This window comes from Panulirus ornatus, chromosome 49 (genome assembly GCF_036320965.1).
Source record: "Panulirus ornatus isolate Po-2019 chromosome 49, ASM3632096v1, whole genome shotgun sequence".
Lineage (NCBI taxonomy): Eukaryota > Metazoa > Arthropoda > Malacostraca > Decapoda > Palinuridae > Panulirus > Panulirus ornatus.
The window spans coordinates 7,943,343-7,967,998 of NC_092272.1; the positions used below are offsets into that span (position 1 = coordinate 7,943,343).

General features: G+C 44.8%; 1 protein-coding gene across 10 annotated transcripts in view; it reads left to right on the top strand.

Moving 5' to 3' along the window:
* Positions 1-24,656, top strand: part of LOC139764378 (cytospin-A-like) — a 394,738-nt gene that overhangs the window by 272,351 nt on the left and 97,731 nt on the right. For all 10 annotated transcript variants that reach the window (XM_071690941.1, XM_071690936.1, XM_071690938.1 and 7 more), the window contains one exon: positions 3,344-3,818. In XM_071690941.1, the coding sequence (XP_071547042.1) occupies positions 3,344-3,818 (475 nt within the window). The remainder of the gene's footprint in view (positions 1-3,343; positions 3,819-24,656) is intronic.

Genomic DNA, 24,656 nt, shown 5'->3' on the forward strand with positions numbered 1-24,656 from the left:
ATATTTGCCATGTCTTTGTTACAGTGACCCAGATCATTATTTTCAGTTGTCAGTGGACTGATTGAGTGGGTAATGACTCTTGCTTCTAACATACCCATAAATCTCATACAGGTTTCTTTTGATACTACAATATATGCTCGTCTCTCTTTATTGGTCTCTCTTAGTTTCTTATGCTCTGCTTTCTAAGGCAACAGACCCTTCTTTGTCATTGTTCCACCATTTTTGCTTTGCATTGGAAAAAGACCGTGTACTATGCATTTGCTCAAACGTTCCCTCCACTGCTTTGAACATTTTATTGAAGGTCTCCCAAGCTACATCCATATTGCTTTTATTTATGATTTGATCCCAAATTTGCCTGTAAAGAGCATTACAAAGATCTTTAAGATTTGAGTCTAAAATTTGGTAATTTGCCACAACTCTCGTGTTGACCAGCATTTCGGGCAATGTTGAAAGTTACATCAGATGTAATTTACTGGTGGCCACTTGCTTTGAACTTCTCTCTTTTCATCTATTATATTATCATATGACAACTTTTGACATTTAAGGATCAGAACATTTATAAAAAAGTATTTTTTTTTTTATATACCCATTTACCATCTCCTCGTCAGTGAGGTAGTGTCAAGAACAGATGAATCAAGGCCTTGTTTCATAATATCAATACCTCATTACTTAAATCAGAGCTTACCATCCGCAACCAAGCCCTATGGACTAATACATGGATTATGTAAGCATATATAGGGAATGATATAGTACAGTCTTTATAATTGATAGTGTTTGGGAAGGGCTTTGGATAATTACAGTTGTAATGTTTAAATCTTACATAAATATACAGTACACCTATACCCTGCTTTGTCGAACTTCACAGTTTGAATTAACCATCTTGAGATTACCCTTTTTCTAATCACAGTTTGAATTAACCATCATTAGATTACCCTTTTTTTAATCACAGTTTTACTTTGTGCAAGAAAAATTAGCATTATGTAACCACTACAAGTTTGCTATGCAGTTGTGCATGAAACATTATCGGAGCATTTGAGTGAATAACCATGAAAGGTAGCTCACATGTTCAGTGGACATTGGCTGTTGCTGTGTGCAGACCTGTGCTGTTCATCCTAATTTTGTCGTGAGTGGAATTGTCATTACTTTCGACGAAACTACAATGTTTTCTTTGCAAACTTTTAGTTTTTTCTAAATCATGAACTAATTATTATTTGGATATTCAGAAAAATAGCAAACTGGATGGTAGAGATAGAAGTGCTGGTAGCACATGAATGGTAGTGATTTCAAGGTAGCCAGACTAGTTTTCATCTTTGGAGTTTTATTGCATTTCTCCATTACTTGTATGAGTACAAAAATCTGATTTTAACACCCTTCAAAAACCCACCTTTTAGTTCGAACACCAGCACGGGGTTCTCGAGCCCTTTTTATGATAAATCAATATCCTACTAAGTATTGTGCCTCTTTCCGTGCAGACATATATTCGTTTATAGTTCTTACATTCACTTTTACTCGCTTTGTCTTTATGTAGTGGAGCAATTACTGCCTTTCCAGTCATCGAGCACCTGCTCGCCCTTCTATGCTTTCATACACACTTTCCCGTTCACTCCAGAGTATTTATACCTTCACAATTCACCATCTCTTGGACCATTTCTTTAATACCATAAGCTTTTCCATTTTCTAAGAACTTTACTTCTCTTCTTGTTCAGCCTTTGTAATATCCTCCTCTCCCATATACCAGAATGATAGTTCAGACATCAGAACAACAAACTGCCGGTTTGAAATTACACTTGACCTCGGCTGATATGAGTTATCTTTTTAACTGTTAACATAACGTCTACCTTTAGCAAAGAATTTTTCAAACTATCGATCATTCGTGTTAATCAGTGCTTCTTATTAGGGAAATTTGGTAACGAATTATATTTTGTGCCTAAAGATAGCTGCTTAGTAATGGTTGTCAGAAAATAATTGAAGGTTAGATTGTCAGGTCATCTTAAGTATGGGTATTCTATAATTAGCATACTAATAACTTTGAATACGATTTTGAAGATAATCTTTGTGCCTCTTTTTGCTATTAGATTGAGTTAGTAATTGGTTTATAGAGAAACAGAAAGGTATTTTGGTCGTGACTCCTCCATATATGGTCGAAGTTAAGTGATATTCCCACTACCAGGATTACATGACTTTTGAGGGTAAAGCATAAATTCATAATCGTGTGATCCTCTTGTGTGGAGCTAGTGAACTTATATTGTGTATGTGGCATTCAAATGTGGCGGGCGCTCTAGCCACCAACCACCTGCAGAACGTGTGGGTCACCTCGCTCACTGGCAACACTGCACAGTTTCACGTCAGTTACCAGCTGGCGTATTTTCTTTTGTTAAGTTTTGTTATTTTCTGTTAAGTAGGTTTTTATTATGGTTAAGGTATGATATTGGTATGTAATTATGAAAAGAATCATTGTGTTTATTATAAGATATAAAAATAGTTGGAAATGAAAGTGCGAAGTAGTGTATGTGGTAACTCTGTATGTTACCAGTGGGTAGGGGAAGGCAGCTGAAAATTGTGTTGGTTTGTCAGTGACGAGGTGGGTTTAGTGTCGAGTGAACCGGATGGCTGACAGCGCAATGGAATTTGGATAAAGGGGTGCCGTGTTCATATTCTCCATACTATCCGTCCGTTGGGAGACTTGATTTTTTAATTGAATATTTGGCAGCTATTATAATTGAAAATATAAAACTATTTGACATATGTACTCTTTCCGCGAGAATATCCCGACTTCCATTTACTGAAGGGAACGAAAGTATATAAAAAAAAAAAATGCAGTGGCCTGAGAGAGATAGTTGGGTGTGATTGTGACAAAGATAGTGGCAGAGTTCCCACGATAAGCGAGCTGAGTGTTGGCGTCCACCGTGGACAGGTTGGTCGCTGCCCTCTATCCAGTCGCACCTGGCCACCCACAGCTCCTCTTTCCAATGTAATACCCATACCGCCCATCTTTTGTGGGGCGAGGATTTTCCTAAAGTGACTTTGGGCTTAAACTTTAGGCGAAGCGATATTCGTATAACGGAGGCTCTCGTGTTTTAAAGACTCAAGGTGTGCATAAAACGTTTGGATATGTTTTGAGAACGAAAGGCAGTGGTCAGGAAACCTGACGGTATGTGCAGGCAGTGATTGATAGCCGAATGAACTTAGACTAGAAGCAACAGCAGATTGAGGCGGAGAATCCTGGTGGTGGCATGCCTCTGCCATTGCTCTTAGGTGTATCTGCCTACTTGTAGTCTAATTGTAACCCGTGATACCATTTTCACAGCAAAATGTCTCTCAGGTTCAAATCCTTATTCCGTAGGATGTCCAAGGACCACGGTGGGTCTGGCAGCCACCACGGGTCCAAGGGCTCCACCAATCTTGCCAGTGACAAGGCCAAGGACCACCACGCCAGGGACCAGAAAGGTGCATCTAAGAAGTCCTCGGCTTCGTCGTCAACCGTCCCTGACATGCACCCTTTGCCTACGTTGAAGGAGGAGAAGAAGCAACAGTCAAGCAACAAGTCCAGTGCCAAGAAGATGGAGGCTAAGGGTAAGGAAAATGTGCCTGCGCCAGTCCCGGCCACCAGGACTATGGTGCCGCCCCAGCCCACCCAGCCGCCGGACCTCGCCCACCCCGAACTCACACCCACCTCCCCCACATCCACCTCCAGCTCAGCTACTGATACCTTCCCGGAGAAGGCGCAGCTGGAGAAGACCGTGTCCGACCTGGTGAAGAATGCAGAGTCTAAGAAGCAGGAGATCGCCGCCCTTAAGATGGAGATCAACCGACTTAAGGTAGGTGCTAGTCTTTCTTGTGGTATTCTAAAGGTCGAACGTTCTTCTTTTTCCTTTGGGAAATTTATGTATGTTTACGCTTATTAAGGTGCACTTTTTTATTTCATTAGGAATAAGAATATATATGAGAATTTTTTTCCATTTCTCTTCGGGACCCATTGTTATCCAGGGGAGGATTGCTAGACAAGCATTGGCACATGATTGTTGGTAAGGTTAGCAAGAGGAAGCTAGCTGCCCTGACCTTTTGTGAGCACTGCCGCACCCACACCAAGTGTGCCAACACCTCAACCAACACACGTGGCGATACAGGTTATGCTCTAGTCTAGGGACTTGCACTAACATGATATTTGAACTACCACTTGAAAAGTTCGTAACAGTTTCGTTACACGACTAAATCCAATGAAATTTTAACCACACTTTAAACATAAAAGTAAATGTTGACATTTCGTTAATATGTGTTTGACATTAGCTAAACATTTTACTGGTGATGACAATTTAGCCCTTGTGATGTGTTGGGAAGTCCCACACACCGCCATGCTTCTCTTATAGCTCTAGAAAAGTTCATAATTAGTACAATGTTATAGACCTTAGAAATTTGTTAGGTGTATTTCTATGTAGTTTGACGGTAAGAATATGATGCTGCATGAGGTTTATACACCCAGACAAAGGAGCTTCCAACTACACCCATCCAGGTTTGCTCATATGGTATCGTATGTGTATAAAGCTTTTCTGTCTGTCTTCGCAGGTATATTACGGTAATGATCTTTTCATTGAAAGCCATCATGTAATAATTGGGCGACCAATGCTAAAAAGCATAATCCAGAGAAGGCTTCCCCAAAGCTTGGTAGAATTATAGGTTAACCTCTATGGATTTCATCAGCGATAGGCAAGTATATCCAAGTTTTCTTTTTAAGCCAATTGCCAGTGGCCAGGGTGTGATGCAGTTTCTCTCTTGGTAAAGCTTTAGGTAGGACACTACACAGGAGACTATTAAGAATGGTACTGCGTGTGGGACTGTAGGTGGGGAGGTACCGAATTGAATTTGAATTATCAGACCGATAACAACCGGAGGGCCATTGTAAACGTAACATCTAAATGGGCCCCAGTATTTAGCATAGTGCTTAGAGTTCTATTCTATGTCTACTGGAATTTATATGCGATCATGAGGTAGAAAATACTATGATTAAAGTTGCCAGTGATAAACGGCATTTTGAATCGTCGTCGAAAGTTGAATACTGCAGCAAGAATTTATACTGGTGTCGCGGAGTGATAGTCATTAGATATAAAGGCAGTTTTTGTCATGATATAGACATGAAAATTAGGTAGTGTAATTACATGGATATGGAAAAGTCAGGGCAAAAGAAATATTGAAGGATAATTATTAATGAAAATCATGGTGAGTGTAATGTATGAATGTGCGAAATAGGTAATAGAGTACTTGAATTCGTATATAGGAACGTTAGTAACAAGAATTTTAGGTAATGTGACAGCTGCAGTAAGACACCTTAAATTGATTTACTAATTAAGGTACCTTAATATACAGTGGATATGATATCGTATGAGAACATATAGAAATGGTTGTTGAAATTAGTACCAAGTATTAGAAACCTCGCATACGAAGACCGATTGAGAAAACTAGACTTTCACTTTAGCAAGGCAGAAAGCTGGGGTAACTTGATAAAGTTTTCTACCCGTCAGTGGTAAAACGATATATATGTGGGGTGCATGAATAGATAATAAAGTAAAACATCCTCGTAAGAGAAAACACGTAATAGTGGACTTATTTTAGAGATATATATAAGTTTGGCAGATAGATACGGAAGCGAGTGGTATGGAAACAGAACTAGACAAAAGGTCGTATAGTGGTAAGTGTTAAACATAGGCAAGATTAAATGTATGTTTGATAATAATGGGTTGTAAGTAGGAGTTGCCTCGTTTAGGCCAGTGAAGATTTATTTTGTATTTTAAATGCATTTTTTTTTTTTTTTATGTACAGGGTTGGTGTACTATGGAGATGGCCAGGTCATGCATAGAGATATCTTAATGCAAAGTTAGGCGATTTAATACAGTTGTTAAGGCTGCCCAAGACAGGTTTGTTTAGGTATGATGATGAGCTAGGTCATTTAATGCTGTACATATGGGGTACCAGGTTTGGGTGGTTTATTGCTGAATTATCTGAATTTTAGTTATGTAGAATTATATGATTTAATTCAGGGATTTTGGAGGCTTTACAGATTTTAGGGATTGTGCTGCAAATTGTTAAACTGAAGTGGTTAGATTTACTTGTACTCTGTAGGCAGTTACTTTACATGTTGCGCCAGATGTTCCTTGTAGCATCCACCGCTCGATGCCAAGTGAATACGCCAGAGCACGCCAGCTGTGCTTATGTCCGCCTGTTATGGCCCAAATTACGAGAATTAATGTGCACGGAGGGGGCTGAGCTCACCAAGGTCGTGATGGTACGTGGCAGCCTGCTGGTGTGGAGAGAAAGCTGGGCAACTGGTGGTGGTGGTGGGAGGGGAATGCCAGTTGGGGTGGACGATTGGGTGAAATGTACTGCACAGCATCAGCTGTCGCCTACGGTAGGAACAGAAGGTGGTTACATGGAGGAGAGAGAGAGAGAGAGAGAGAGAGAGAGAGAGAGAGAGAGAGAGAGAGAGAGAGAGAGAGAGAGACCAATAATAAATAAAACAAGTGCGGAAGTACCAAAAAAAAAAAAAAAAAAGGTAGGTAGTGAAGGGAATGCGCCTTGAGAGCGCAGGGTCATCTTGGATTAATCCTAGGTGGAAGATGCCAACATGTATCGACATAAATTTGTTGTGGTGAAATGAGATAAAGCAAACGGCTGGGAGGCACCTATGCCACCTTTGGCGTTTATGTACTAAATAAAACTGGGCAGTTGATATACGAGGAAAACCTGAGAAGGAAGTCGTCTGCCTGGAAATTTTCAACTTTGAAGATTTGGGGAAGATGGTAAGTATAGTGAATGAAAGGAGAGGAAGGCTGACCATTATATAAACTAACAGCTGCATAAACAAGCGCTAAGTAAACAAACAATCACCTCTGGTTAGGGTGAAGCTGCCAGAGAAGTTAGTCTACTACTGTAGTAACATTAAACGATGAACAGATGTATCGTAAAAAAAGAGAAGTTAGTTCAGCAATTTGCATAGACAGACAACACGAATAGACATTGATGAAATGTAGATATGTTTGAAGATTGTGATGAAATGGAGAACGATATAAGTTTTTGAGTAGCCTTGCGGTGGCATCATTGGTGTCAGCCGTAGACTGGGCAATAACATGTACTATGTCCTTTGTACTGGGGAAGGAAACTGGTTATTTTGTCATCGCCGGTCAGGTAACTTCCCGCAACCACGAGTAGTTTATCGCACATACAGGATGGGTTTATCTGTTCACTTAATACAGCCGCTGATGATAGGTTAATATGCCAGTCAACCTACGTAGATTGTGAGGCGGAAACCATGCCGTGATGGTGCAGTGGTTGAGGTTAGAGTGACTTATAAGGAGTATGGAAGGGGTGGGTGACTTGTTGCCAAGGACTAGTTGGTGGATGTCTTAGAAGAGTGGGTAAGGCGACGCGTAAGGGAAGTGTTGGATGGATCTGAGGCAGGAGGAACAATGTGCTGGCGACAGATAGGCACCATCAGAGGTCGGCCGACTAGTGGGAGCAATGACTAGAATGTATTTGATTCCGGATAATTTGCATTTTACCTGAAAGAGAATTAAATGGTTGTAGTTAGTGTATCTGTTTCCTCTTCTCGATACTTTATGGATGAGCAGTCATTGCATACAATCTTAGTCCGAAACATTACCTCAGGACAGGTAAAGCCGAATTGCAAGGCTATCTTGGCTTGTCCACGTTTGGCTACACTTTTGTATGCATGAGAGCATGTAACAAAGGCAGTCAGAGATTTATCGAAGGCATCTTTTTGTTCACACCAAAAGGAATGGAACCTTCTGTAAGTTATAGTATTTTTTTTTCCTGATGAATATTGTTTATTTCAGAGGTCCATGCTTAGGTCGACGTGGCGAAGATTTGCTATAAATGGATTCTTGTTGTTTTGACATGATGAGATATTTATATCGACATATAAACGCATGGAATGTTTAGTTACACTCATGGGATGTTAATGACTAAAAGCTTTCGCAGATATCACATACTTATACTATGCCCGCATATAAACCTCTGTCCCCACACATTAGCACATGAAAAGGGTAACAATCCTGTAGAACCACACCAAGAAAGTTGAAGAGTTGTGACTTGAGGTGAACGTGACTGGGGCAGCCTTGTACCTCTGCACGTGTGGTTGGCTCTCCAGTAGCAGTGTCACGGTACGGCAGGACCCGCTTACCCCACCCACCATCGTCATAACCAGTCCTCCAACATATCTCTCACTTCTCATCGGCTCTTTTTTCGCTTCTCACCCTTACCAATCTCCCCAAGTCATTCTCTCTCTTCCTGTCTCTGCTCTTCCACTTATCTCTCTGTCACATCGCTTTGTGTCCCCGTCTTCCCTCTCTATCCTTTTTATGTTCTTTGTCTCCTGTCACTGTCCGTCTCCCAACATCTCTTGTAGCGGATGACGTCAGTCTTGCCCTCTTGTACAGTTTTGTGATACTTCTTCCCATCTATGGCATCAGTGTATAACGATCATGACGTGGTAAACGCTTAAGATGGCTCCAGCATTAACATCTGTGTTGCCTGAGGTCCTTTTGTATCTCGACTTAAATGTCCCAACTCAATACTACAGTCAAACAAGTTACAGTTTTACTGTCGACTTGTTATTACGTGTTGTAAGTAAACTAGTTGTTTATCTGTGGTGATTGTAACAGTACCTCCACCGTGACTGATGCATGGTGTATCCCAGTTTGGGCTACGTCCGTAAATTACTGTCACCAACTGTTTTCAGATGCCTTTGACACAGTTGTTTAGTAGTTTTGATTGGATACTGCACCATATTGTTAATACTGTATCCCTGTTTGGAAGACGAGTTCTATCCTGCTCAGGAATGTAGTCTTTCTCGCTGCTAGGAAGTGGTTGTAAGTCACCCATGCCACAGCATCGGTTCTCCCCGGGTCAGCATCAGGTATGACGAGCGAAAAATGTTTGTAGAGAATAGCAGGTCCCCGTGAGTGAATTTGGAAATGCCTTTGATAAGATAGCCATGGAAAATGATAGTCGGCCCTTCATTGAGAACTGATAGCTATCGTTATCTCCAGTCAGGTGCGTATTAATTCAGAGCTACACCATAAAGATAATACTTGCACTCCTGCCTTGAGAGTGATATCATGTTATGTTGTCTTCTACTGTGGACACCATGTGGAAACGTTACCGCCTTTATTTTTTATTTGTTGAATATTTGTGTTGGGTTTCTGTGATATGTGAATATCGATATTACTCACAAATCAACGTGGGTGTGTTGAGTCAAACTAATTTTAAGAACGGTTCATATTGTTTTAGAAAGCCGTGTTCTCTGTGGCACACTGGACTTATGGATGTGTGTGTGTGTGAGGGAGGTATGAGGCATCATGCTCGATCCATACATGCAGATGAGAATGGAATTACTGAAACATTTTAGGCAGCATAATTGCGGAAGATCAGAAGATCGCACCTGGGTTTGAGGTTCTGCTGTATATCATGAAAAATTGTCATGTGGGCAATGTGGAAATACTCTGCAGTGGTTGTGATTGGAGTATCATGCATTAGTTTTTACAAAATTATAATTATAGACTCGACTGAATTTTGCTAATGCCCGGGGCTAAGGCTTGATCGTGGGCTGGGCACATTGCTGGTAGCAATTATTTATTATGATCGTTTAGTTTATCCTAAGCAGTTCATGGTGGCTGCACGGTGTGAAAGTGTTTATATTGGTTTATGAACTTTGGCTGAACTGATGTACGTATGATTTTTTGTTACTGTGTGAGTTTATTAGTGGACGATGTTTGTCGTATGCCATGTGCTGGAGGGGACTCAAGGAGCTCATTTGTCGACCGTAAGATCGTTTGTTTTATTATCTGCATGTGTTGATATGATGGATATTGATATGGCAATCGCTGTTTATCGCCAGTCACTGAGGCTTTTATCAGCTTGCCACATTAGTTGCAGAATGCCCTCCCCGTCGTGCCAGGACTCGCACGTCATGACTCTTCTGTTCGTTGTACCCTCAGGTACAGTGGACACCACCCCAGTAGTGCATTGTGGTTGACTGGTGTACTTTCCTGTGGCCACGCTGTATGGTATGGTGTGGTGCGGACGGTTACCGCACAAGGAATAGTATGCCCTACCATCCCACTACAACTCATATCACTGAAATACCTTTAGTGGTCGTTCCTCCCTCCTCCTTCCCTCAGGAAACTTCCAATCCCATGAGTCTTATTCCCCTTTTCCTCACCAGGAGAGCGGGCAGGACCGCAAATTCATGGTGGATGGGACTCGTGCCCAGCCGGTGCTGCTGTTGTGTCTGGAGTTGGGGGAAGGCTGAGAATGAATACCCAAAAACATTTGTTTCTTAATGTTTATATCTGGTGGCTACTCCCTGGTTCATGTAGTAAAGTGATGGGCAGTGCCTATAGCGATTTGTCACGCCAGCATTGGCCACTTACATGTTTAGTTTGTGTTGTCAGGAAGTTGGTACACACACACACACACACACACACACACACACACACACACACACACACACACACACACTGGATGAAGTAGAGTAACAGCTGGGACCCTGCCCGTTTTAGATTGATATTTATTATTATTGTTTTCCCACAAAACAGCAGGTTATGTAGGACTGAATTATGGTAACGTGTGACATGGTACTTGAACTCCTTGCAAAAGGCAAAGGTAGGATACTTCTTGTGGCTGCATTGTTTGTGGAAGATAAAGATTGGTCAGGTGACACTGTGGGTATTGGTTGCCTTCGGAATAGGGAGCTTTTTAGTTTGTGATATTGGTTGTTCAGGACATCCTATGTATGGTAGGTTGTATGTGAGGGGTTTGTTGTGTTGTGTGTGTATGTGAGGTGGTAGTGTGTTGGGGCGATGACGGAGGAGGTTAGTGTTACTGTGATGATTTGTGACATGCAGGGATTATGTTAATGATACCACAGTTATGGGCTGTTAGTCGTAGCCCTCGTTAACGTGGTCAAAGATTGAATGCACTGAGGACACCTGAAACAGTAAGTCAACCATTTGCATTTTATGATGTAGACATAAGCCTGTCAGCCACTTGCATACATACAGTACACAGTGGTGTGTGTGTGTGTGTGCTGATATGTTATCATGGGGGAGTTCACAAGAGCTGGGTGTGTAAGGACTGCTTTGTTATCTGTGTTCGCTACGTATAAGCGCACATTATGCATGGGTATCACCTTGATTTTCTAGTTCCAGTATTCCTGCACGTACTTCATAACCAGTATACAGTGTTTGGAAAGCAGGGAGTGTAACATTCGTGGGTCCATCCACACCCCGTCATTTTTGTCTGTAAGGTTTCTTAGATTTTTCACAGACTAGTCAGTCATATATCTGCACACGTGCTGTTAACCTGCTACATTATTGGTGAAGGAAGATTTGCTCGGCCTTCGTTACTCTTAAATTTGTTTCGTGTATCCGTCGTTAAATTGCCTACTTCTGTAGTACGGACAGGTAGTTGTACATTGGTAAGGGCTTATCTCTTAGCTTTTTAAACTTATGTATACACGCTTTCAGCATTTACAAGGACATGTTTAGTTTCTTGTTATGTTGTCTGGTTGTTCTATCTCTGCATCCTTCGGAGAACTGTTCTCTGTGGACATGGTCAGTGTGTGATGGGTGCTGCGTTATCTCAGACTCCAGGGCTGGTGTTGATGCTGGCGTGACTAATTAGCAGTCCTTGATGGCGACAGACGGCATCGTGGTTCTTGACCGGGAGGTCACGGGTACCGCGGGACCGACGCTTCCACACGAGGCTCTTGACTCCCGTCAGTTCTCTCCCTTCCCGCTCCTGGACCTGGTGGGGTCTGGGACAAGGGCACATTGTGGTTAGTGAGGTCCACCGTTGCCCCTAGACCTCTGGTGGGGTCGTGGACGGGCAAGTTGTGGCAGGTGAGGTCACCACTTATCTCCCGCCCTTAGGCCTCTGGTGGGGTCTTGGAAGGTCAGGTTTTTGGCAGGTATGGTCACTCCGCCCTAGGCCTCTGGTTGGGTCAAGAAAGGTCAAGTTGTGGTGGGTGAGGCCACTCCACTGATAATCTCTCGGACTAAAGGAAAACAAAAGTATTATATGAACAGGATAATGATATGTACTTCTTTCATATGTAGTTAGTTACATTTGGTGCAGACTTACGTCTCTGTTGTAGGGTATCATAATGTAATGTATGATTGATGTAGTTGCAACGTGAAAGTGAATATATATGTGTCGCGCGCGCGCGCGCGTGTGTGTGTGTGTGTGTGTGTGTGTGTGTGTGTGTGTGTTTCAGAAGAGCAGTAGGTTAAGACGATCTTTGTTCATAGTGTATGCCAACGGATGACTGTCGCTCCTGTCCGTGCTGTGAGGCTTCGTGATGACCAAGTACTGGTATGTTCCATATTAGTGCTGTTGTCGAGGTTTTAAAAATGTCAACAGAACAGCTCCGTTGTCTTCCAGTTTCTACCATTTTTTTTTTTTTTTTTTGTGTGTAGACCAAGGTTTTAATTCGTTATTGCAGTGTAGTAGTTTCGTAGCAGTAGGAGGAATGTGTTTACTGGTGACGGATTATAGTGTCCCTAGTTTGTATCGACTGTGGCTTTAGTGTGCGTGGTTTGGAGGCGGCCACTGGGAAGTAGGTCGAGTGTAATTTTGCCCCTCCGGCAGTTGGCCGTAATCTGTATAGGCTAGTCAGGGGTAGTGATCTGCTGGGGTCAGTCCCCCACATAACGAGTGGGGAGAAGGTGTGAAGTGGGGCTCCGTCATTAGGTGCTGGGAGACGGGGGCGGTCTGACCCCGGCATATCACCTCTTGCATTACCTCATGGTCTTCAGTATACCCTCAATAGCTAGTTTGTTTTTCTTTGTTGCTTCATGTTGTCGCTTGTTTCACTTTTCATTCTCATTTCCTCACTATCATTTGTATCTGGCTGTTATAAGTTATGGTTGTGTTAGTGTATTGATCATTGATATAGGTTTTGACGATTTTGTACTTTATGTACAATACTAAGTTTATCAGCCACTATGATTTCGCTCTTTCGTCGGGTCTTTATCTGCGGTGTTCACTCTAACCTTAATGAGGTTCTGTTTATCTTCATTTCTAGGTGATTGTATCTGCCGGCCTGGTGTCTGGGAGTGTTGCCCAGGGCCTCCGACCCCACCACACACTGTCGCCACACTCATCCGTGTCTGTAGATTTTGTGTGTATTGTCAGGATATGCAGAATTATGACTGCCTCACCGGATATATATATCGTGACTCATGTGAATCACAACTTACAAGATATGGCACAGTACCATACCGTTCCTGACAAGACGTATGAAGTTTTGAGATTGGTATTAACATTTCGCAGTCAGCGCATTACCCAGAATATTAAAGGACTGTAATCTTATAATAATGAGCCAACTTTGTAACATTAAATGTAATTGTCTGCCCATTTTGGTCTTAAAGTGACCCATGGTGACCTCTGTAATCCTCTGGATATACCGCTCTCAGGATGACCATGGGCGGGGCTCAGAAAGCAAGGCTGAGGACGAAAGAACTTCAGGAAATGTCCTGCACATCATCGTGTTGTGCGTCTCGCCACGTACATATTTAAATCTCTTTACCCTGGGTAGGTCTTCCGGCATGGACAGTTACTCTCGTGCGAACGTTATCTGGAGGAAATTATTTTGCATAGCTTCATTCGTGTATGTAAATGTGGAGACAGGATGGAAGGAGGTGCATGATTGAAGTCGGAGGGATGACTGAGGCCAGCTGCCATGGGATGGGTCTATAGTTATACGAAAGCCAGGGGGATTGTGGTATGCCGTCGATCGCGTGGACATTATTTGGGTAAGTTTGGTAAAAGTTGGCGTACGTTAGCGAGTTAAAGTTGCTCTTCTGTCATAGAGTTAAGAGTCAGGTGAATTGCAGTCTGTTTCTCGACTGAAGGAGGGTATGTGGCGGTCGAGTAAAACTGGAGTTAGACTGTGGCCGAAGTGAAGATGGCGGGTTAGGGTTAAGAGAGAACACAGGATGTGGGAAATGTTGGAAGTGCCTCGTCATTGTTGGTAGCAGGAGCAACTGTGCAAGTCATCAACCAGCCAGTTATTCCGGCTTGCCATCTCTCCCACCCGTCGTTTACAACCAGGGAAGAACATGAGAACCGGGTAATTATATGTTGAAACGAAACGAAGAGAGAGTTATGGTTACTGCCCTTCTCTCACTTGCCATGTTGCTTTCATGATACTAAGTCTACATATGTAGGTAATATGAATCCAGTTATCAGTTCAAAGTTTCTTCATGTTTCTTGAAAATGTTACCTGGTCTTCCACTCTAAAAAGGAGGCAACTTTTGGGCCTGTTACCGTGGTAGGGCCAGACGGGCCACTACCCACACATTGTGTTATGACTGTAGGTAGCTTGAAGATTGGCCAGTAGGACGTCTGCTCCCGTTCCACGAGTAGATTCTCAGCCTGACGCGGTTTTCACTCGTCACTTTACAGTGTCAACTCGTAAGATGGCGAGATGTCATCACATGAAGAACGAGTTACTTTTTTTCTCTATAGGGTCTCATGTATTATGGATACCAGTGCCCCATGATCAGAGTGTTTTATATGGAAAACTGAAATCATATTTAGTGCAGGTGTTGTTACAAGTTGTGAGGTATTAGCAGTGTGATGAGAGGTGGGTGGGCCGGTATAGGTACTGGTGTGGGAGGGTTTAAGGTGCCACGTCAACTGAAGATGTGAGCCGTCTCCTCGTGCACTCTTAGGTTAGATATCACCGGGATAGTGTTATTGTGTAGATATAAGTTTGTTGCAGTCGTTCGTTACCTTGTGTGGTGGTGGAAGTGTTAAGGCCTGGTGCTGGTACCATTGTTAAGGACCTGACGGACGGCCAACACAGGTTCTTAAAGGGTCGGAGGGACACCTCAAGATTTATATCGGAGTCTTTCGGAAGAGAAGCACGGTTACATGATGTGGTCGGATGAATGGTGTAAGAATTATGATACTCTGAGTGGAATGTAAACATGAATGAGAGATTACATTATCTCGGTCCCGTTTGAGTGACTTGCAGGATTTTGTTTGATATGGTTCATGGTAGTGGGTGAGGAGTTGGGGGAGGATGTGTGATGTAGAATATCATATAAGGATGAATACAGCAGCAGACCTCCGAACTTCCCGCTGCTTGTAATCGCACGTGGTCATCCCTCACCACACATGGCCCTCTCACCATATTCACAGTATTAGTGTCGTAGTGCCCGACTAATAATGCTTGTGATGAGCACCACGTCCTACGGTTTGGCTGACTTTGCTGGTATATTTGTATTCATTTCCTTTTTTTCCTTGTTTTTATATGTCCCGAACCTTGAAGACTGGCAGATTGTAAATGTTTGGTATTCCCAGTCATTGTAGCCAGAATTCATGACGTAAGGAGTATAATGTGGGAACAGAATTTTGTCTTCACATAGCTTATTAGGTTCCACTTCTGGAACGGCATTTAAAGATGGCATAATGACATTCGTAGTAATGATCAGTTATTGAACATCTAATTTTAATTTCAGGTAGAATTAAATGTAATAATCGCCTTTTAACGAGTTTTCCTCTGTGTATTTGAAAGTTGCAGGACTAAGTGTGGTTTTATCACCGTGTGCCAACATCCCATACAAGTACTTGGTTGAAGTCGTACACACGCTATATAACTGGACTTAACGGAAACATCACAATGAACGTCAATGTTAGTGTGGCGGTGGCACGCCTTGCGTCATAGCAAGGTGGTGTCCCGCGTGGTCGTCAGCCTCTGGTTGGGGTAGGTCGTCCTGTGGCCAGAGGACGACCTTCCATCGCATAAGACAGAGAGCTCTTGGGTCTTCGTCCTGTGGGTACATGGACGAACTAGGAGCTGTCCGCCTCAGGACGAGGGAGGGCCACATGGACGACGACACCAGGACATCCCAGCAGGTGTCTATATTAGACGGGGTCAGGGCGTCCTCTGGCCACATGGACGACACCGGGAGTTGTGTCTCAGGCTGGAGCGGGTCGTTCTCTGGCCACACAGTCTAGCACCCGGATGTTGGTTGGCCGCGTGGAGTCTGGCGATCGCTGGTGTACTTGTATTCAGACTTTACCAGGGTTGTAGTAGTAGTTAGGTACATTGTGGGGTTTTCTTGTGTGCGTCTCTCTCTCTCTCTCTCTCTCTCTCTCTCTCTCTCTCTCTCTCTCTCTCTCTCTCTCTCTATCTATCTATCTATCTATCTATCTATCTATCTCAGCAAGCTAATTTTAGCAATAATGTAGTCATTGTGTCGGGTTCCTGCACGGTGTAGTGGTGTTGTCTGGTAGCAGGCTGGGGATGAGAGCCACTTGTGTAATGATATAATGTTACCTGCTTAATTAGGTGACCTGTGGTGGTGCAGACGGTCGTTAGGTGGAGGGCTGGGGTGATGGTGGAGACGAGAGGGTGGTGGCGTTGGTGGTCAGTGTGATGCTGCCTGGATCATCTGAGGGATCCTTGTCTCTGTGTCTCGGTAAATGATGTATACCGTGGATGATAGAGTTCATTATGTAATACTGCTAGTAATTACATAGTGAAGCTTGACAGACGTTACTGGTAGATTAGTGTCATGAAATTAACAGCTTCCAGATAATTGTGTCAGGTTGTTATTGACATGAAATTGTGTCAGCCAAGTATGTTGTCACTACTGATGGGTCACGAATGAGTGTTTGACTAGGATTTTGTAGGACATGTTAGGGTGGTGTGTAGCCTAGTAGTGTATAGGGTGTACTTGATTATATGTATGAACAGGAGTAAGCTATGTTTGTTGTGTAGTGATTGGGGTGATGTTATCCCCTGGAAGGCTGATATATGTTGCTTGGTTGGAGTTGAGGCTGTGTTGCAGGGGAAGGTCTGGACGATCATATGAGGTTCCTCGCTCGTGTGGGTCATTGGATATGATGGGGCGGTTGTGTAATGGAGAGTGAGGGCGGTGTGCCTTACAACCTGTCTGTTGGCCAGTAGCAGCAGGTGATTCAGCTGACTTAGCTTGGCATGGCCTGGCCTGGTCTGTTCTGGTCTGGCCGACCAGCCGGCCGCTTCCCGTTGTGTGGCTGGTGTCATGACCCGCGGGTCTACTCGCCACACTCCCTTGCCCTGCATCTCGCATCATTCTGCACCTCAGTTTCTTGCTTCAACCTCTTATAGCCTTCCAGACAGTGATGCAGTCTATGTTTATCTTTCAGACTGCTGCCTGTACTGGCCTCTGAAATTAGAATGCAGCCTTTCCCAGTCTCCTGAGTCTGTCACCTTTACTCTCCAGCTGGCCAGACAGCACCTTCTCTCAGCCTTCTAGAGCAGACTGTAACCTCTGTCAGCCTCCTGCACTAAACAGTGGCTTCTGTCAACCTTCTTGACTTAACTGTATCCTCTGTCAGTCTCCTAGACTAGACTATAGGCTCTGTCAGTCCCCTAGACCAAACATTAGCTTCTGACAGCCTGCAAAAGCAAGTGGCATCCTTAAAGACCAGACAGCTAGCTGTCTTTTCCAGCCTCGAGGACCATCCTGCAGCCTTTGCAGACTTGCTTGACCATATCTCAACCTGTACGGTTCTCAGGGTCGATCCTTGGCGGGTCTCAATAACCCACTAGCCCATCAGTCGTGGCACGTTTCTTCAACATTATCCCGGGACTGGTGGACGGAAGACGACAGTCTCTTAGTGTGATGATGGTACGGAAGGGAAACTACTGATTTTATTTACAATACAAACCTTTATGAAGAACTGCTTCCTGAGCAAAGTTAAGATAGGTCCTCATTAAACATGGAACTTTGTTCTCAACCCTTAAAACCGCTGCCACCACTACGGTTTCCATATGCACCTGATTAGAACACTATCCTGCCACACCTTAACCCCAACCGCGGGATTACATGTCAGGAAGGAACGACACAGGTGAGGCGGCCAGGTGGAGCCACAGCATCAGGACTCGGTCCTCGCCCTGTCTCTGCCACAATTCCCTCATTGAAGACGTGACTGGTGTCGGAATTTACAGTATGAAAGACTGTACGTACGTTTGTGTATGATCCGACTGCAACAGTTTGATCTTAATTACCTGTCCACTGGCCTCTGACGAAGATCCTTTGAGACTCTGTAAGCCTACTGCGCTGCCGTTCACAGGGTGAACGTGGGGCACACAGCAAACTGACTGATGATTGCAACGAAAATCGGATCACTCGTGTACAAAAGTCTTAGTTCTTACACAACGATCTGCTGCAGTTAGAACACTAACCCAGCACATTACCGACAGTGTTAGATACACGAGTTTGTACTAACCAATTCAGTAGATTTAGTTGGTAGTTTCATAGGATTGGTTCTAGACACAGATGCGTATTGCAGTCCGTTTCCCACAGCTGTTAATATCATTCCCTGGCCCACACGACTCTCGCTTGTGAGGGAACGCTACAACCGTGGCAGCGGTAGTGAACATCCCAGATACAGTTTATCCAGTGATGCTGAAACGTTCCTTTAATACCAAACTGGTTTAGTCAATTATTTCGCCCCATTCTCTCTCTCTCTCTCTCTCTCTCTCTCTCTCTCTCTCTCTCTCTCTCTCTCTCTCTCTCTCTCTCTCTCTCTACCTGTAGGTAGGAGCGTCAAGTTTGAGATACTGTATTCAATATTTGTCATTTTTTCTTGCCGTAGGTTGCAGGAATGTGGGTTACAATGATGAAATGTGGTAGTGATGTTATCGAGACGTAATGCGGTGGCGGACAGTGGTGGTGATGTCGGTGAGACGATGTGTGGTGGTGATGGTAAGCATTAGTGATAAGATGTAATGTGATGGAAGACGGTAGTGGTTGGTGAGATGTGGTATAATAGCTACGTGGGTTGTTGGCTACAGAGAAGACCTGTGTGTGGGGACGGCTGGTCTGAGAGGAAAGGTAGTGCACCGATAACCATCCCACTGCAGCCTCGTCCTGTAAGGTCCAACGTCATAACTGCATGAAGGAAAGTGTCATATAAAGTGTAGTTATCCCGGGGAGGCGAGGTAAGACCAGACTGCGGACGGAGGGATCACCTCCTGGGTGTCGGGTGTCGTCTTGTTCAAGCTGTCTGCCACCCACCTGCTGCTCCTCCTCCTCCTGGTGTTTGTACCTAGATTCTTAGAGTTCTCTGTCGTCATCTTCCACAAGGAATGCGAATATGAAATAAAGAATTGACAGAAGTGTTCCGGCCATTGTCGTTTGTTCTTGCATGATGTCATATAGGTCGTGCGGAGGCAACATTGTCAGCTTGTCGGGCCTTGTGGTTATAAGGTAGTGGTGGGGGGAGGGGGGATGTGTACGCTGCATTGCGCCAGACGATACCAGATAAACCATCATTGTTGTCGGTCAGTACGTGGGGAATTGTCTGGTTCGTGAGTTGTCTCATCTGACTTTACGAAATTGCTCAAACGATGTCTAAATATAAGGAAATTTCCCCTTCAGTCTGGGATTAAAGTCTGCATCGTACAGAGGTTGACGGCGTTGTATGTGGTAGGTAGTACGGCTGCCTTGGTCGTCTTTCGGTCATCTCAACCATACCTAACTCTAAGCTTGAGGCAACTGCCATCAAATATTCATTTGCCCGTGAAATTGTCATGTTTCAGTATCCTGACGCATACATACATACATACATACATACATACATACATACATACATACATTAACGTCACAGGACGAAATCGTTCTAGTATTTTTTACCGTCGGTGTATTTTTCCAGGTAGTTATTGTGGATTTGGTATAATGGAAGATTATGGAGTTGCTTGAGGCCGCGGCGTGTGTGGGTCAGGCTCCACCCCGGGCCCACGCCGCCCCAGGGCACAACGAACTCTCCTGCTGTTGTCCAGGTTGCCTGGGGTTGAGTGATGAGGGGCAGCATGGGAGGAGGGAGGCAGGGAGGATAGAGTTGTTGCTTGGAGTGAATGGGTCTGCTTCATCGTCTGGTAATTGTTTTGGTGGTCTAGTGCTGTAGAATCTGTATTGTAGGGTTATTATTTTGTCAGAAGTCATATGAGACTATAGTGCAAGTTTTATGTATGCATATTGCCAACATGTACCCATAGTGTATACAATTATGGTACTGGGACGTCGTACGTCTTGTGTTACCACGTCAGGGTTGGCAATAGTCGTGGGGAAGGGAGCAGTGGGCCAGGAGGGGCGGGATCTGCCCTGGCTCCCCAAGTGCTGACGTTGTTGCCCGCTGCTCGTATTGCTGCTGGTGTGGTGGTGGTGGTGGTGGCGTCACAGCGGTCGGCTACGGTGCACGCTCGACGCTGCACCTAGACAGCAACAGCAGCAGGAGGTGGGGGGGAGGTGCGTAGGGAGCAAGTCTGCTTCATGGAGCAGGCAATACAGCAGTGTTGTTGCCTTAGGATGAAGGCTGTAACAACAGGTTCAGTTTTATTAGAGCAGCGGTCTCTGTTGTAGGAGGGACTGGCACAGAACCGAGGTGTTGCCTTGGGAAAGGCAGGAAGAGGGTAAACTTTGTGGTAGGAGTGAGAGGAACGGGATGTTATTTTTTTAAGGACGAAGATGAGAGTTGAGGATACCCATTACTTTCTAGGATGTTGGCCGTATGTAATGTAGGAGCAAGGGAGGTGACAGCCGGGCATCTACGCAGCAGTGATTGGATATAACTGAATTGGGCGCATGACAGGTGTGCTTTGAGGAAAGAAATAGGTGCATTAGAAAGTGAGTGAAGAAGTCGGGAAACAGGTGTGACCTTAGCTGCCTGTGCTTCAGATTACAGTTATGTAACAAGTTTACGAGTGTGTCAGACTGCTAGCCAGCCGGTACTTGGCCCTGACCTGTAATGTTGATGTTGTCTTACGAGGATGGTTGGTGTTCGTGTCTGGCGAGCCCCAGAACCTCCGGTCCTTCAAGCCTGGCCTTCAGCCTGCCTCCTCCCACATAAGGCACGGACCACCGTCACTGGTGTTCACACCCAGGCCTGGCTTGTGGAGAGATTCACTCGTCAAATGACGATAGACTTGCCCTTTAGAGGAATATTCGTATCCAGTGTTCTTTCCCATAGGACCGGACCGTTGAGGAGATGGCTGTTGGATCGTGTGGCGCTGATCCCATGAAGAGTGGTGTTCCTTATGGCTGTGTTGGATCTCCTCTCTTCTTGCTCTTTGTCGTTGGTATTATATGAGTAGAGACCTGTTGATTGCCACCTCCTGCCAGGCCATAACTCCGCTCCGCTGTGTGTCCAGGTGAAGCGTGTGGGGACCGAGAGCTGCCTGTCCTTGATGGCCGATGCTGCTACGTTAAGGCTTTTCCCTCGTGTTACACAACAAGGAGAGCGTCCTCCTACGGTCAGCTTGTATTTATTCCATAATACCATATATTCCCCAGAGAATTATTCTTGTAACAGCATGACTGACACTGCCGGTGGAATTGAACTAGATTTTTTAACAGTTGGTATTAGCATTATTGCTGCTAATAATACTGCTGCCGCTGCTCCATATGCAGCTTCTGCTGCTGCTTCTCCCTCCCTCCGTTCAGTTTAGGGAAGGTTGAAGTGTCTTGTATCAACAGAGGTTCCCCTGGGGTGTCCTTAGGTTACATAGCTTCATTAGCTATACCTGTTCTAGTCCGGTACTAGTCGACCTGACTCAGCCAGGCTCCTCCTCCCTCTCTTCCTCCCATAAAGTCTCTCAGTGAAATGATGGTATACGAAAACTCGACCTTAGTCCCATTTGAGGTTTGATAATGCCCTCTTGCGTATCGCATTATATTACTGGTGTGTCGAGTCATTTGTTGGGGGAACGTGTGGGAAGGAGAGGGTGCCTCCGGTAAGGAAGGAGCTTTAGTGCAGTTATGTGGGGAGATAAACTGTGTTACCTTGATGAAGGGGGAGGAGGGTAACCCGACGATTGGCGGACTCGTGTGTGGGGAAGACACATGACTCCCACACTGGTGTTGTGCCCGGGGGCCAGCGCTGCTGTCTCACTTTGTTGTCTTGTGATGTCAGGTGTGTTCTGATGTTAGTGTGACCTTGGGACATAAGAGCCATGTAATCAGAGGGACGTATGGTGCGATGGAGGGGTATGGGGGAGGGAAGAGTGGTAGAGAGGTTTAGTGTAGGGCAAGGTAGCAGAGCTTGGCCATAGGTTGTCACAGGTAACCTGTCCTGACAATGTTGAATGACTGGACGACAGATGGAGGTGGATCGTATTGTAGGGGCCAGACTAGTCTGGTGGGTTCCTTATGTTGTCCCCAGCTTGCCCCGGGAACCCTCCACCACCACTACACTGACCTGAAGTGCTCTCTGCTGGTGGAATCTGACCAGTGTCGCCTCAGGAGTAACTGGCCAGGTCGGCTACATTTGATGCTTGGGAGTTGGAACAGTTACTTTGCGAGGCCAGGCAGCCAGTTGGGCGGGTGAACCCGTATAATGCAGTAACGTCTGACGTACAGCAACTGACGACCTACCTCATGCAGCCGCCACTTTTTCTTTTGGCTATCGTGACCAGGGCACAGCTCGCCCTCATGGTGTACCCTCATTAGCGTCTCTGTTGTGCTCCAAGCACGGCATTCACCCCGGGTTGTTCAGAGAGCACTTGGGTTCTCCTAAACAGTATAATGAGCAGTGTTCATCTCCTCTTGAAATGTAGATTTACTTTGCAGATGTAGGAGTGGGCTGCCTGAGACATGCTTCAGGATCATATGCAACGGTGGCAAGTGGGGCTATTTAAGTTCCTCCTCTCAGTCGTGTTGGTGTGTCTTGTTAAACAAGTTTTATGTCTAGTGAATGTAACGGGATGTTAATGACGACCTTGTTCCGTCACAGCCTGGTAAAGGTCGTGTTGCAGTTACTTTAACGTGTATATGTCATGTGGAATGCAACGTTTTTCCACCCATGATTTACTGTAACCATACATATGTTGTATAAAGGCCTAGCAGGTTTTAGCATTATATGTTCCAAAGGACTTAAATTGTTCTTCGGTAAATTATACGAGTAAAGGTGAGGTGCATGTGGTTGTGTACTCAGCCAGCCAAGATCCAGGTGAGCGTCCACGGTGACCTCAGCAGCAGCTGGACTCCCCCCCACCCTTGGTCACTCCACACCGGGTCCTGAAAGGTTGGTTGTACAGATGTTTATTTATAATTAAGTAGCGCATGGTTAGGTAAACACGGTAGGATGTGGAGCCTTGTTGTCTTTATAAAGCTGGTGTTGTTGGCCTTCATCAGTGGGAGGAACTGTGTAGAGAGAACACATGCAAGTAAATACCCCATGTGTTCACCTAGATGTACTAGGATAACATAGATTAATTTTGGCCTTGTTTATTACATTAAATATTTCCAGAATTATATGAAACATTATGTTCATAACTTGATTAAAATATGCGGTAAGTTTAGCTCTATTTGCAAGTATATTGGTTCATAACATTATACATATTTACATATGATAGGACCTAATGCGTGATGTATTCATAGAACCTTGCTTATGGAGTTTTACGAAGGATAATGACGTGTGCGTCACCGTGGGCGAGAGAGTTCATTATGGTGCCCGCCTCACAGTCTGGTCGACGTCACATAGTGGCGTCATGTTAACACTGGCTGTGCATCACTGGTGTCTGGAGGGCGCCAGACAAACCAGCCGGCCACAGACGCACGCCTGCCTCCGATGCCCGCAGGAAGTTGCATACTTCCTGCCCGTCGTAAGTGTGTAGTTGTTGACCACCCGTACTGTGACTTGTGGTTATCGCATGTGGTGAGCACGGCACACGTACCATACTACTAGAAGGCATAGGGACTACGCATTGTGTCTCCCACACACTCATCCCTCCCCGTACTGTGCCTCTACCATCCCATCCTGTTACATCACAGAGCTTGTCAGCTCTCCCTATCTGGGATCTATGAAGGCAAACACTAGATAACACAATTTACGTGAATCCAAATTGCGACACCACTTTCGTTACAGTTATTAACAATTTCTTATGTCAGATACTCAAACATCTTATACCGTGCAGCAGTTTCAGGGCTCAGATATATATAACGTCTTTGATACGTGTATACATACACAAACTCCAGCCGAGGCCATGTACCCTTTATCGACCATCACCGAGGAGAGGATGAACGGCTGGGTTGTCTTTGGACCGACTTCTACGCCTAAAATCTGAACCTGAGCGGGTTCGTGCGTGAATTATGGTTAGTGAATTGATGGTTAGGTTGTGAAAGCCGTTGTGAGGCTGTTGCAGGGGAAGCAAGACTTGCCAGGTCAGACGAAGTTATGAGCGAAGGTTGGCATCAGATGTTATCATATACTCGTAAGTATCAGTAAGACCAGCCTTAGGTAAAAGTAACACTTGTAAGGTCAAACATAGTCCTCAGACTTGACACTAGAGTTAGGGGCGAGACTGGCTCAGTCTTGGTTATGAGCGAGACGTGAGGTCAGACGTGGCTTGGAGCCAGACATGGTTGTCGGGAGACAAGAGAACGCATTCAATTTAGAGCGAGCCGTACAAGGTCAAGTTTGAGTATCAGCTGGACATGACCCCAAGCTTCACTGTGAGTCACGTATTCTGCCAGCATTGCTTAACGTCCGAAGGTTATGTGGTTCGATATGATGTCATGAGACGGGTGGCCTTAAGAGCACTTGCTGAGGAACGAGGCTGGAGCCATGGGTATATCGATCAGCCA